This window comes from Chelmon rostratus, chromosome 4, assembly GCF_017976325.1.
Source record: "Chelmon rostratus isolate fCheRos1 chromosome 4, fCheRos1.pri, whole genome shotgun sequence".
NCBI lineage: Eukaryota > Metazoa > Chordata > Actinopteri > Chaetodontiformes > Chaetodontidae > Chelmon > Chelmon rostratus.
The window spans coordinates 17,873,053-17,887,992 of NC_055661.1; the positions used below are offsets into that span (position 1 = coordinate 17,873,053).

The 14,940-nt window shown below is 42.1% G+C and overlaps 1 protein-coding gene across 7 annotated transcripts in view; it reads right to left on the reverse strand.

The window, feature by feature from the left end:
* LOC121605058 (unconventional myosin-IXb) overlaps positions 1–14,940 on the reverse strand; it is a 54,969-nt gene that overhangs the window by 14,303 nt on the left and 25,726 nt on the right. For 5 of the 7 annotated variants that reach the window (XM_041934809.1, XM_041934806.1, XM_041934804.1 and 2 more), the window contains exons 5-17: positions 10,002–10,096; positions 6,686–6,748; positions 4,934–5,033; positions 4,493–4,593; positions 3,967–4,096; positions 3,776–3,865; positions 3,295–3,411; positions 2,986–3,120; positions 2,440–2,561; positions 2,138–2,279; positions 1,831–2,026; positions 1,159–1,234; positions 493–585 (exon numbers count right to left, since the gene is read on the reverse strand). In XM_041934809.1, coding sequence (XP_041790743.1) covers positions 493–585; positions 1,159–1,234; positions 1,831–2,026; positions 2,138–2,279; positions 2,440–2,561; positions 2,986–3,120; positions 3,295–3,411; positions 3,776–3,865; positions 3,967–4,096; positions 4,493–4,593; positions 4,934–5,033; positions 6,686–6,748; positions 10,002–10,096 — 1,460 coding nt within the window. The remainder of the gene's footprint in view (positions 1–492; positions 586–1,158; positions 1,235–1,830; positions 2,027–2,137; positions 2,280–2,439; positions 2,562–2,985; positions 3,121–3,294; positions 3,412–3,775; positions 3,866–3,966; positions 4,097–4,492; positions 4,594–4,933; positions 5,034–6,685; positions 6,749–10,001; positions 10,097–14,940) is intronic. The other 2 variants (XM_041934807.1, XM_041934805.1) reach the window with 1 other exon arrangement.

Below are 14,940 nucleotides of genomic sequence, written 5' to 3' on the forward strand. Positions count from 1 at the left end.
CTTTTCTTCATGGTCTGGTTTCATTCTGAGAAAGCTCTCCCAAATTTTTTTTCATCTATCTGACTTGAGCCCTCTGTTCGCATTTGAATACATGTGTGCTTCCAACAGCTCCTCGGTTGATGTAAGTAACCCGGCCGACTAATCAGAGTAGGCCAGTACAAACAGCTTCCTGCGCTCTATAGCAAAAACAATAAATGTGAGGAAGGAGAGAGATTATCGCAGCTACAGATAACGATGGGGATTACAGTGAGGGAAGAGAGGCAATGCAAGGTAAAGGGCACCTTGTACTGTCGGTGTTCTGTACTTCATCTGCTACATTCATATTTAAAGAATACATATATAAATATATATGCATACAATATTCTATTTATTAAATGGGGGCAGACTCAGAAAGTGAAACAAACCAGTATCCATTACCCAAAACAAAACACAATTCCTTCCTGCTTGGCCTCATGTCTTCATTCCTTTCTCCTGCCCACCAAATTCACTTACTTCTTAGTCTCATAGCTAGCAAAGATGTCTTCAAAGGCCTCTAGAGGGCGCTCCTCTGAGTGATCAAAGTAGAAATCGAGCATAGATGCTCGTCTGTGGAGGGGAGAGGAGAGAACCGCACATACTGAGGTCACCAAAAGGTGGAGAGGATATGGCCGACTGAGATGAGTTGAAGTAGGATTCATCTGTCTGGGTGACGATTAAAGCTGTGGTTTTGTCAGTGTTTATGGTTTCAGTTCAGATACGTTGGAGTAGCTCAGCTGAACAGAGTTTGGGTGTCTGACATTGTCCTTCCTCATCTCATCCAGGATTAATGTGGAGGTCCACAGTTCACCAACCATTTTAAAATATTTCCTTCACGTTCAACAAGGAGCTTCAGGAAGGAAATATGTCGCTCTGTAGTTGTTAAGTGGAGCAAAGGTTGCAGCTTCGTGAGGGCTGTGTATTATAGAGAGCCTATTCAAAATAATCATTCGGTTTCATGAAAGGAAAGTTATTGACCTTAAAGTAAACAGGGTCGACAGTCTGCCTGCACATCCACAGGTGCTGTGGCAGACAGATTCCACAAGAAGAAATACACCAAAAGCTAGAAAATCAGTCCAAACATAACAAAGACCAAATGAGACGTCTTACATAGTTTCATATACAATTATGTAAATCACTTACTTGTACATTCTGTCTATTGGGGCATTGGATCGTTTTAGTTCTCCTAAAGGAGTTCTGGAGATTGGACGGACAACACCTAAAACAGAAGAAACATGAACACACAATTAATAGGCATTCCTGACAAGTAAAATCATGTATTTGTCATAAATAGGCTTTGACGTAGAATAAAGGGTGATCAAAGTCACATGACTTCAGCAGTTTTTGTTGTTTTGGTTTTTGTCTTAACTTTATTTAATCTTTATAATCCACATAAAAAGGCTCTTACGTCAATGGGCTACGTCTGAGAGCACAAAAATAGTCTACAGGATTGAGAATTGCACAGAAAATGGCAAAATCTCCTAAAGCCTCACGTTTCTCCATATTCCTCTAAGTGCTGACCTGAAGGGCTAATTACAGAGTAGAGAAACAGCAGTACTCTGAAGTTGTGGTATAAGCTGCACAAGTGGAGGCAGATAGTATATGAGTACTTTTGTGCTCCATCAGTACTACCCTTCACAATAGTTCTGACTGATACAGACTAGAAACAAGTATATCCGTCTTTGTTTAGCATTAGCACAATTCAGACAGTGTCAGTAAGCTATAAACTACAGAAATGTACACTAAGACGTTCTCTGAGCTTTCAGTCTTTAAAGATTATTTCACCCGGGACGGTCTAATACACTGATAATGTACCTGAAGTTTTGGTGGCCCAGGAGCGGCCAGCTTCGTTAAAAGCAGCAATGCCTCTGATGGTGGCGCGCAGGATGCCCCATCGGAACATGGCCACCGGGTCCATGCCGATGAGCTGTCGAACATATGCACGGTCGCTACTCCGCAACAACGCTACGATGTCTGGACGCATGTGGTCTGTGTTCTTCTCCCTGAAATCCTAGTGATGTCGAACATACCAAGAACATTATAAACAGCAGAGTCAGGTCATATTCAAGTGTAACACAGTATAATTTAAAATCTTCTGATCTCATTTAATGTGTGTCCTTACCTTGATTTGATATTTGACTTTCCCAGCAAAGTGTCGAATGACAAAGGCAGGCTCCATGACTGCTGTGGGGACAAAGTATTTGTTCCCCAGGTGCTGCTGCTTGAATTTGGCTAATAATGTCTCATCGGTGGCGTGGGGGAAGCTAATGCACAATCACAGAGGGAACGAATGGGGAAAGAAGGATGAATAGAAAGAGGAGAGACGATTAATGAGAAGCTTCAATAGAATCAAAACAAGCTTAATTCCCACCTGCAGCTGTAAGACATGAATATACTGTGTGAATCGTCTGTAGCTTTTCTTACTTGCTCTCCTCATCCAGCAGGTAGAGTAGGCCAGTGGGTTTCTTGCTGATGAGGTGGATACAGCCCACATTGTCTGTGTAGTCGATGTTGTGCCAGGTGATTCCCTCTGCTTGGTACTCCTCCTGAATGAGGCAAGACAGAACATTTTGGTTGAATAAGCTTATTGGTGAGCTCAAATCATGCAATTTTACTGTTAATCTTTTTAATTTTCAAATGCTAAAAAATATGAAGAACAGATGTATTTTCGTAATTATTTTTATTTGGAATGCTAAAAAACACCTAAATATTCTAAGAATAAATCTAACTTTGATTAGTCACCCAGAACTCTAAGATAAACTGGCATAAACTGGAATGCAACTTGTTCTCCCTTTAGAGATGAGGAAATACTTCGATGAGTCACCATTTAAGCAGTCATTATTATAAACACAGAGCAGAGAAGAGAGTCGTAAGTCTGAATCACTGGGGAGCAAATCTTTTGATGGTGTGTTATATAGTGTGTCATGTAAATACATTTGGGGCGTTGGGGGACGAACGAAGACCACTCACCTGCTCCAGATTGAAGATGTGGTGGTTGAAATAATACTGCAGCTGCTCGTTTGCATAGTTGATGCAGAACTGCTCGAAGCTGTTGGTCTCAAAGTCCTCAAAGCCAAAAATGTCCAGGACACCAATGGACAAGCACTGGAAAAATAAGAGCACGGACACCAACCGAACACTAATGAGGAGCAGGAGGGGGAATGTATAACACTCATCATCCCAAAAATAAAAATAAGTTGATAGCATTTAATGATGTAGAGTGTTCTTCTTTTTCACTGTTTTTGTGCTGTTGTGTGTGTATGTGTATTTGTGTCTCACTGGGATAGATTCCTCCATATCTTTCTTGTTTAGCAGTGCATGATTGATGCGTAGGACAATCCAGTCAAACAAGGCGCTGTACAGAGATTTGGCCATGGAGTCTCTGGCTGTGATAGCCTGATGGGAGAAAGAGGGGGTGATGCATGTAGGAAGAATTCACTAAATGTAACAGGAGAAGAAAAGTTGCCATTTTATTGTGTGTTTTGGAACCAGAATACATTACAACCAATGTCTGACGGAAGCAAAAGTTAATGAGGATTTAACAGGTAAAAAGACAGGAAAGAAAAAAGAAACAGAAGAAGGGTGTGGAGCATAAAACAGGGGGACTGACAGGAAGAAGAGATCTACTGTAGGTGTGGTATCAATAAAGAAGCAGAAAGGCACAATGAAGACGCAGACACACAAAGCCACCAATTAGTGTGCAGTTGGACACTATTACAGTAATGACAGGTTACAGAGATGTCTTCATGGCTGTGCCTACCTCAGAGTGGCTGTAGGGGAGGATCAGCTTGTCGTTGACTGTCACTGTTTTCCTCTTCGTCAGCGCCTCAACCAGCAGCTCCTCTTTGACCTGAGAGGGGGTCCACACAGGTTAATGGCAGTCACAACAGCATTGCCAACAGTCCCAGACACAGTGAGGTATGGAGCCACACAGAAGCAAAGAGACGCTACCTTTAGCAGGTCAGAGAGCTTGGCCAGGACCTCTGGTGGCCCCACATCCAAGCCCTCATCTCGGCCTGTCGACTTCCTCCTGTAGGTCACGTTGCCCAGATACAAGATAGCCGAAAGCACAGAAAAGATCCTGCAGTACAGTTATAGAAAACGTGTAAACTGGAAGCAACAGCAACGACACAATCTTCTGACAAATGCAGGAACAATGCTACAAATACCGTTAAATCATATGTTTATGCGAATAACTAGTAAACCGAATATCAGCATTGTATGGAGCAGGATCTGCACACTGTATCTACTACACTGTCCCATTAGGTGTGGCTATTATTGTGCTGTTGGTGTCAAAAGTCTCTTTGTTGTAATTTATATTTTTGGTAAAGTGACTCAGTGCTCAGACCAAAACAACATTTCCAGGACCGAGTGGAAAAACGTTTCAGGATCTGATTTTCAACAGTCCCTTCAACATGTCTGGAAGCACATTATTAAATTACGTTACACACACTACACCGAACACTAATTCACTTACTGTTTCTTGGTAGCAGGGAGGAAGCCAACCATCTCCATTGCCTGCTGCAGCCTTTCAAAGTCATGACGCAGGTCTTCCTCATCTTCTATCTTAAAGTTTTGCTACAAGGAAAGACAGACAGTTAGCATGGATGTATAAAGATGAGAAAAGAGCAAAAGCACAAAATGGACACACAAACAGGTGACAAACGGTGGTGAATGAGAAGGAGGGTGAGAAAAGAAAGTGAGTGAGAGAACAAAGGCTGCCCCATTAACATGCAGGACACATATGCGCAGTAAGCTGGGAGTGTATACAGCAGCTTATTCAGAGGCTTGACAGTCTTCATGAATGCAGGGTCCACTCACAATGAGTTACAGAGTTACCTTAAAGGTCAAATCACACACAACGGGCTGTTTATATTAAATGGATAGGCTGAAAACTGCCGGATGTGCAGTGCCATACCTGCTTGAGGTAGAAGTATTCTTCAGGTGGCAGCAACTTGAACTCTTTTCTCTCCTCCTCTGAAGCTCCCAACAACAGGTAGTAAAACACGTGATAGTTCCTGTAAAAAGCAACACACCTCATTCTTCAAGACTGTACTACACACCAAGTTATTATTGCAACAATACTTTCTTTAAACTGCTCTTCAAAAAGGATGAATCAGGCATCCATGATTTGTTTGCTTCATTACCTGGTGAGCAGTTATCAGTGAACATGAGCTTCGTGTTTATGGTAACAAATAAGATTTTTGGTGATCAAAAGTCAACACATTATAAAAAGCAAATAGAAAGAAGACAATGTCTGGAGTTTTCCACTCGTGCTATCAGTGGCCAGGTAGGTAGGCAGCAGAGCTTTGTTGTTTCCACACGATCACTAACAAACAATGACATAATTCGGTAGTCACTCTCTGATTAAACAGGCAAGATGCACTGTCAACAGCAACTGTTGGCTGGGTGATTAACAGTACACTGTGCAGGCTGCAAACAGCTTGAAAGCGGGCTTTACAATGGAGGGTGACTACATTTTCCAAAACTAGTTGGTAAAATGTGGAGAGGAAATGTGAAAGAGTAATCCTCTTCCCACTCAGAACAGCAAGAGTATGTTTATATACAAGCATCAACTGTTTCAGCTGCGCTGCTCAGTGGCAGATTGTGGTTTTACAGAGAAACCCCCACCAGTACTAGCGAGTATCTTTATCTACACAAATCTAAAAATGGAAAGAACAAAACATGACTTCTGTAGGTAGAAAAAGTCATATGACAGTTAAATCTTTACCAATTAATGGCTAGTTTCACACAGGCAGACCTATCTGCACACTGCTATGCCAGCATTGGAGAAATGTCAGACCGCACGCACCCCTTCTTATTCTGGTGTAGGGGTACAACAGGCTCTGGCTTGTTTGTGATTCTTTAAACCAATCACAAACGTCTTGGGCAGTGCAAAGCCCAGGATGTAGCGAAGATGCCTTTGCAAAATAGTACTGGGGGAACTTGTTTCAGTGGAACACATGCATGTGGGGAGGTGAGCCCTGGTATTACAATGGCTAACTTACTGCAAATCAGATAACAGTGGAGGATTTGCTCACTCCCCACTCCGACTGGGTTTTTCAATTACCAAATATTTGCTGCCATATTAGTCACACAAGTAGCAACAGACCAGCAGTCTAGCCGGCAGTGAATGTCACAGTGAGTAACCCGGGCTTGCATAATGTGAATGAAGAGTGAGTGGCGGCATGGTAACTGACGATGTCTCTCTCAGGAAAGTCTCTTTCTCATGTGTTTGTATAGCAACAGCAAATTCTTAGCTCACACAAACAGAAGTCACTGGAGCTCTCATGGAAATTTGGCAAAACCAAACTATATTAAAATGAGCTGCTACATTCAAAGTGGAGGTCATACCTTGTGTCCACACTGTACAGTATTGGCCACTTTGATGTCAGTGAGTAACACTGTTCAGTCCACTATGGACATACAGTTAATGCTAGTGCGAAATGTATACAAAATCAAGCATTTGGGTGGCAAATATCTGAATCTATAGTACATGTTTGTGGATGTGTAAGTGCTTAGGCAGACAGACATGTAAAGTCAAAAGCCAAAGACTAAAGCCTTCAGCTGAACTTCACATCCAAACATCAGAGGCTCCCCATGTTTGTACAGAGGGCCCCATGAAGGTCAGTGGGGGTGACGGGTCAAGACCCCTCCTGTTTCTCCTCACCTCTCGTTCTTCTCTCTGGAGACCAAACGAGACTTCTCCAGGAGATACTTCTCCACCACAGCTCTAGAAGACAGAAAGAGAGGCAGGAGGAGTAGAAGAAGAGAAGGAAAAAGGGAAGACGAAAAAACAATGAGTATGAATCACTAAACTAAAGGTCACTGTCTGTGTGTGAGTGTGTGAGTGTGTGTGTGTTTTCAGGTCAAATGTGAAAGTGGGCTGGTAATAAAAAGCGAGGGGAGGAGCAGGAGGGGAAGTGAGGGCAGATGGCTGGAACAATCAGTGAACAAAGCTTTAAGAAACAGTCTGATGGATTGTAGCACATCACAAACACCACATAGCAGCACGCACACACGACTACCAGACAACTTTGGCATTAATACATTTTATTGTACTGTATGGTATAGCCAAACAGAGGAGACTCGAAGGCTACTGCAGGGGTAGTGGTATGCTTTTCAGACCGCTGCAGTCATGAGATATGCAATTGTAAAAGCATTGCTATTTACACACTACACCAGGCCAAGGCCATAAAGTTGTCTAAATCAGATTTTATAAGTCAGAGTTGTTTTTTCTATAGCCAGGGAAAAACAACACTGACGCCAGTCCTCATGGCACACTAAGAATAGCTGTGCTGTGAGAAACATAGTTGTGTCAATCTGATGAAACTGCAGCTGCAACTATATACAGATTAACTGAGGCGAAGTTGATACATCTACTGTATAGATATGCTCGTTTGAGGTCCCTTTTCCCTTTCTATTTCTCTCAGAGTACTCTGCATCGCAACCTTGTGCACCGCACAAAATTCACTTTCATTAACATTGTAAAACATGTTTGGGTGTGATATGTTGCACATGCCACACCGATACACCTACAGATACTTTTTAACCTTAATTTACAACGGGCAAAGGTTAATTTTTATGAAGTGATATACACATAATTAGTTGTATGAGATGTTCTTGACAGGACAGGGCCTTGTGGTGTGGCCTGATTAACTGACAGAAAAGAAAAAAATGTCCTTTGAACCAGTACCAACCAGTTACCAGTACTTTTGAAGCATCTATGAATATATACAGACATACAGAGGCTGTGTGCTTTAGTGATTCTTGAAAAATTGGCATCTGAACTTGTAAAAGTGTCCAGTACCTCAAAAGTCTTTCTTACAAGTGGAGGCAAGTGAACCTGTTTCATATGTGAACCCATTCCAGAATCAGTTCCAGGAAAGGGTGCAGCTGTACATGGGCTGTCACATTTACGTCATGATATACATGTTATGTTTGTAAATGTATTTTCATACATTCTGAGCCAACACTGGAGACAATATTTGTATGTGACAGCTCCCTAAAAGTTAGAATGAGTTATTGTCTGTTAATATAAGACGACCAAATAGAGATCAGTACACATCTGCAGGAATGTTGACAGGAGCTTCTTTTCAGAATAATACAGAGGAGCCAACTCACAGTATACAGTATACAGTATACCTGTCAGCACATGCCAGTGGGATAAGAGAAGTCTCACAACACATACATACAGAAAGATACATCCAGAACATGTTCGTGCTCATTCATTTTCACTCATACACCACCTCCTTTTTACACCTCCTCTAAAGTATGTGTTCCTTTTCATTGTTCTGCACCAACCATCTCAGAGTCCAGTGAGGGAGATTAGCCAGACAGAGACCCATACAGAGAGAGAGAGCGTAAAAATATCTCGTCTGTCACTTAGTCTGTCTGCTCAGAAAGCAGAGCAGAGCGGAACAGCAGCCATCCCTTTGTTAATCTCCTCTATTGAGAGTCTGAATGGCTGCCACTGGAGATGGAGAGATAGACAGGCAGCCTTTGTTAGGTCTACAGAGCAGAGCTCTGAGTGTAACACTTTACTGATGTGAGGCTACACTAGCACATAAACTACGCAACATGTGTCCATTTTGTGCTTATGCAACATGTTTCATTTTGTGGCACAAAGCATAAGACAGCTAAATAAACTCAATCAACTCAATAGAGCATGATGAGACCTGATACCATTAGGGGATAATCAGGTTGGAGATGCCCATTTACTGTGGAGCTGAGCAGCTGTCGCCACAGGCATTTACATGTTTCAAATCAAATTTTGTTTCTACAGCAAAACCTTTGCATATGCACCAGTGTTAGAAATCTCATCGTGTTAGTCTTTAGTCTGAACATTGTACTGAATATTCTTTGCAGCCCTTCAGGTTTGGGTTTTGACTCCTGCACCATTATAGCAAACATGTTTTTTTTTTGTTGTTTTTTTTTAGACACTGTACTGAGCAGCTGTTCCTCTCTCCTGATGAGGAAATGAGGAAGTGACACGACTGACCAGACTTTGATGCAGCTCCTAGCCAGAATCTGACTGCTGAGAAAAAGGAAGGACATGCTAGTGGTTGAAAGTTTCAGTCTATGCACATGCGGCACAGAGGAGGATCCACATGACCTGTCATAAAAAGAGCAAAGAGGAAGATCTCAGGCCATAGCAGGGGTCCTCAACCATATTTGTCTAAGGGCCAGAATTTTTATAAGTAGACACCTTGGGGGTCGGGCATTCAGATAAAAAAATAAACCCATCTATTTAATTAGGCATATTTAGACTTAATATTTTCACTTTCTTACAAAATTGCTATTTTTATTAGCCTATATCAGTGTGAACAGACTTAGAAAACCCATAGCAATAACTATATTTGCTCTCAGACCTCTAACAAGGAGGCAGTCCACTGAGGATTTAATTAAACAAATAGGAAGACGAACTTAATAATAACCTATTATTGGGAACTGCAAGAATTTCAGTGCAACAGGGAGCGTCCCCATAACCATAGTAAGTAACTCTCACTCCAGTCTGACTGCATGGTGCAGAGGGAGAGAACTTGCTGCCAGGAGAGCAACTGACTCCTGTCTGTCTGTGTGCTGTCAGTATCCTCTTTTTGTGCCTTTATAAATTGGTTTTTCACTGCATGAGAAGCATGTGAAAAGTGCTATTATCATGTGAGTCTCATGTTCAATGCGTGAGAGTTGGCAGCCCTCCTTTTTTTTGCTCCTTATATTTTCTGAAGTTATTAAGCTTTAGCGGGCCAGATGTGGCCATAGAGAGGTAGAGGACCCTGATGATGAACTAGAGGAAGAGGATACAGAACACAAAATCATTCAATTTGACAGTGATTGGTGGCACACACACACACACACACACACACACACACACACACACACACACACACACACACACACACACACACACACACACACACACACACACACACACACACACACACACACACACACACACACACACACACCTGCTGTTAATTACTCACCCTCTGACCACTCCGCTCTCCAGGTAATTAACCTGGATGAATTTACCAAAGCGGCTGGAGTTGTTGTTGTGGGCTGTCTTGGCGTTCCCAAAGGCCTGACAAAGACAACAGGAGAGGATAGAAACACAGGCTAAGTTCAAGGGTACGTACAGTGAATTACCAAAGCAACCAACAGCTTCCCAAGATTAATGCATATCACTTTGGGCATGTGCATGAATCTTTTCATCAAATAAATCAATGAGGTAACTGCTTTACATGTGAAAGACAACAACATTTCAAACACTGAGAGCATGAATGGAGGGGATGAAAGCTTGACTGTTTCCAATTTTGGATCAGAGACTTTAAGATTTTGTCGTAGCACCCATTTGTTCTCCCTAAATTTTAAAATCTCTTCCTGCTCATTGTTGATGTTTTGAAACTCAACTGGGACCTCTGCTGAGATTCAAACCTTATATGGAGGTGCTATTGGGTGCAACACAATCTGGGAGTGCACCTTCAAGCCAGCTCATCTATCAGCACCCTCACTATAGTCAACAACAACAACAAATCACCATGACAACAAAGAAACTAGATAGTGAAGGGGTTAAATCTGTTTTTTGAACAGCAGCTGAGACCGCAGAAGGGGGTGGGACTGTCTGTGTGTGTGTGTGTTTGTGTGTTGGAGGTCTTAAGAGTGGGCGAGCATCTGCAGCTCATTGTCCTCTCTTGCCCTCCTCTCACTCTGTCCCCATCCATCTCTTTCTTTTCCTTCCTCTCTTTAAGACTCTTCACTTCATTTGCTTGCAAGAGAGAAAGAGTGAGAGCGAGAGAGCGAGCGAGTGAGCATAGGTCAGTGATGATAAATGAGGTTGGGACAGCCGGTCTGTATAGCAGCGTCAAACCAGAAACAGAGACAGAGAGGACCAGGGTTTTTCTCTTCTCTCCAGGCCTCTGGCTGATGCTAACACCAGCAGGGGCACACAGAGCCCAGCCACCGCTTGCTAAGGGGCCCACTGTTTATTGCATTTATATGGTAACAGAATAGCACTCTTTTCTTCTTCCTGATGCACATGCTCACATGGTTACAGATCACTCAAAAAAAGGCCACCACAAGGGAAGTTGATTCAGTGCAAGTTAAATAGGAGCCACATTGTATCCTTCAAAGCAGTTGCAGGGTGAATTTGATACAGTGGTCTTGGGGCTGATCAGAGTTCGGGGGAGAGATTCCTTTGGACGATCCGTTGACTTATTTTCATTTCTGCCGCTCAAGAAGAACTGCCAGTCTTGCATTGGCTCATCATTTGTCTATGTAAAGCTTTTCTTCTTTTGCAACAACATAGTGTTTGCGTCAACCTTTGCATCAGTTTTTCTGTGCACTAAAACCATCAAACCAAAATGTGACTCTAAAACATTTTTGAGACCTGAGGGAAGTATGAGGCAAGAGCTGTTGCTTGTTGATGGATGACGAAAGAGATGCAGTTGTCAGTTGTCTCTTATCCGTGACCAGAATTATCTTCAGTCTAACCTGGACTTGCTCAGACAGGGCTCCTACTCACCCACTCACAGGGCCTTCTCTCTCTCTCTCTGTTTTTATGCATGTGTGTGTACGACACACAAACTCTGCCACAATGGTATCAATCTGTGCATGTCTGCAATATTTTATTTTAATTTTAATATTATTCTTTGTATGTTAAGTATGCCCATATATAATGTGTAAAATTATACATTTATTCATTCTGGTGTTGCCTATGTACAATGCTATCATTTCTGTTCCAGGATTGAGGGTCAATAAGTGTGTTTTGGCGCTGACACTCCAAAGTGTCTCACTGCTCAATGCTGCCCACTGTGCCTGTTCTGATCACCCCCACTCCACAAACCCTGCAGCCAAGAGTACAAAACCCTGGGAAATCTCTGCAAAGCGCAGGCCGCTGCACCATGGAGAGAATGCTAAACATGTCACAGCATCTTTCGTATTCGACCTTGCCCATGAGCAGACGATCTGATTGGCTGGAAGGCTCAGTCGGTATGGGGAAGCACATCGACAGCTTGTCAAAGTGTGTACATGGAAAGATGTGGTCTTATCTGCATTCTTACGAAACAGGGGTTGCACTCAATGAGTTTATGGAAAGAAAACAAAAAAAGGAGAGTGAGAAATAAAGGAAGAAAGAGAGAGACACACACAGAGAAAGCAGGGACATCTGCAGTGTGTACATCTGCATGCTGCAGGTATGCCTATCCAGTGATCTTTTCATGATGTATAATGCTGTCTTAACCAATTCCTCTCTGTGGTGAGCAGGCTTGCTCCTCTGTACATTTCCACTTCAACAGGGCCAGACCTACGCGGATGAAGTCTCACATCCCCATTCAGCCCCCCTCTCACACTCTCATATACACACACAGACACACACTTCTCCTTAAAAATGAAATAAAGGGAGTGTCTGTAAAATAGTGCAGTTTATGAGTTGTTTGTCTCAACAAGTGGGGCAGAAATGAGAAAGTATAAATTATATACTTTAAAAAGGCATTAAATGTTAGGACGAGTATAAACTTGCACAAACATGCACAATCTGTATAAGGCCATGGTCTGATGTTGTGTACAAGATTACATCACAGAAACAACAAATTTAAATTTGCTGTTGACTCACTTTCTTTGCACTTTCGCCACGCTTTGCGTAGTAGCTCCTATAAAGTCACTTCTGTGATGATCTGAGAGCATTACAGGTTGTAGTATTTTTAGCAACATGCCAACTGATAGCAAAACTGAAAGAAAAGAGAGGCACTCTTTTGTAATCAGTAAAAACCTAGAGCTGGTGCTTTGGTTATAGGCCTTATTGCTATGTCACTGAGGCATGCTGCATGCTTCAAAGTCTAGCTGTTCAAAAGAGCTTCAGTTAAATGTTTCCACAGGCGCTGCCAAGGCCCTGACACTGACACCTCACTACAGCATGGATACACTCACAAAAGGACACTAAATAGTCCAACCGCCACAAAGACAGTTCCCACATCCCACAGGCGCTCATGCAAAAATCAGCAATCAGCCCAAATCAAGTTTATACTCCTCAATTACAGGTTGAACTGGAGACCCAAGCAGCAGGTTAATCAACTATATAATCACTGGTTGGTGCAATGTTAAGGCAAAACACCATTGGCACTTAGTGAGAAAATAAATCACTGTTTGTTGTTGTGAATGAATGTGAAAAATGCTTTGGTGAGATCGCATGATGTTGGCAGTGACTGAATGCAACCACGTCTCTACACAGTTCCTCCTCTATGCTTGGCCTTGCTTCAAGCCGCCACTATATCCCTCCAACTACACTTAAACCCCTCAAGCTTAACTCAACTGAATTGTTAACAAAGAATTGATTCTTTAAGGTACGATAATGGCGTCAATAGCACCCAGAGGGGCTGCTGCTTCGATTCAACAACGGGGAATGTTGCAATGAATGCGGTTATACTGAACCACTTCATGAGGGTCACAAACAAGTAATATTTCTAAACATTTCTTCTCTTGAACAGAATGACATCGCAGTACCCTCTGTTATAAGGAAAATGATTTGCAGTTCACTAACATAGTTCAGATGCTAGATGACACTTTCAAACTTCAGATTTTTTACATACAGGGATTTTAGTGCTTAAAGGAAGTTAACCAGTTAGTCCACTGATAGAAAATCAAATGATAATTGAAAAGAGCTACCTCTTAACTGTATTCATGTTATCACAATTACAAAAGCAAAATGAGACAAAGCTCAACAGACGGAAATCATCTGATCCCAAATTTCAGTTAAATCTGCATAAAAATCTACATTCAGTTCCCAATGGCGACATAAACTGTACACCAATATATCCGGTCAAATTCTAACTTTTCTGCAGCATTAAACTTTTCGACAAAATTCATCATTTCCCTAGAGAAGGTGGAGCTGCTAACAAAGTCTTACAGAGTCCTACTGGATCCATACCCTAAAATCTGTTAATCAGTCCGGACTAATTGAGAAACTAAACCTGCAATTTCCTGTATCACATACTATTCACCCAACTGTCTTTCTTGTAAAATGATAGCTATTTGTATAGTGTATATGGATTTTGATGGTTATCTCTGCAGGAACAAGTTGGTCCATATTTGTATTTGACATACTGTTTGTCATTACACAAATTTACAGTATAATTATCCCCATTTGCGACCTCGGCACTCCAAATGGTACTCTGTGACTCAGTTACAAAGGCTTCTCAGTGCAAACCTTGGGGAGGGAAATAAAAACATTTTTTGGGGCAGTCCGGCAGCGGTTTGCATTTTCAAAGGTATTTTCCTGATCTCACAGGGGTTTGCTGTCTGCCTGGCGCGAGAACATCCTTGCTCGGGTGAAAAAACATGCAAATCTGGTATTTCTACAAACTAAATATATAATACATATAAATATATATTTCACCCCATTGTAATTCACCCCAAAGTTGAGTGCTGAGAAGTGTATGTGGCACAGTAACACACGGACCTCCAAGGTCACAACTGGGGCTACAGTGCAAAGTGTACAAAGCAATTCTGTCAAAACACACATTTAAAATGTTACCTCTCACCATTTACAGCCCAGTTTAGCTGCCCCCTGATTTAGACATTTCAGTGTTTTCAAGAAATCTTTGAAAGTTTTGATCTACTGCCTGCATGCGTACATAACAGAGGGTCAAGTAATGAAGATGTAAGAGGTAGGAGGTTGGAATCGTTAGAATAAAGTTTTCAAGCACCAGTTTGTGGCCTGGTGTTTTACCAGATTGGAGCCATTTCAAGCAGCTCCACCCATGTCTAGATGGGTACCACATCAAACCTTAGCTTGTGGTGTGGTCAGAGTGCCATGAATAGACCCTCAAGTGGCCTGCAGCATGCTGCTACATGTAAGCTGTATTTGGCCTGTGAGGAACAGCATGTTCTAGTCTTCAATATGATTCTGGATGGTATGATTACAGTAAGGTC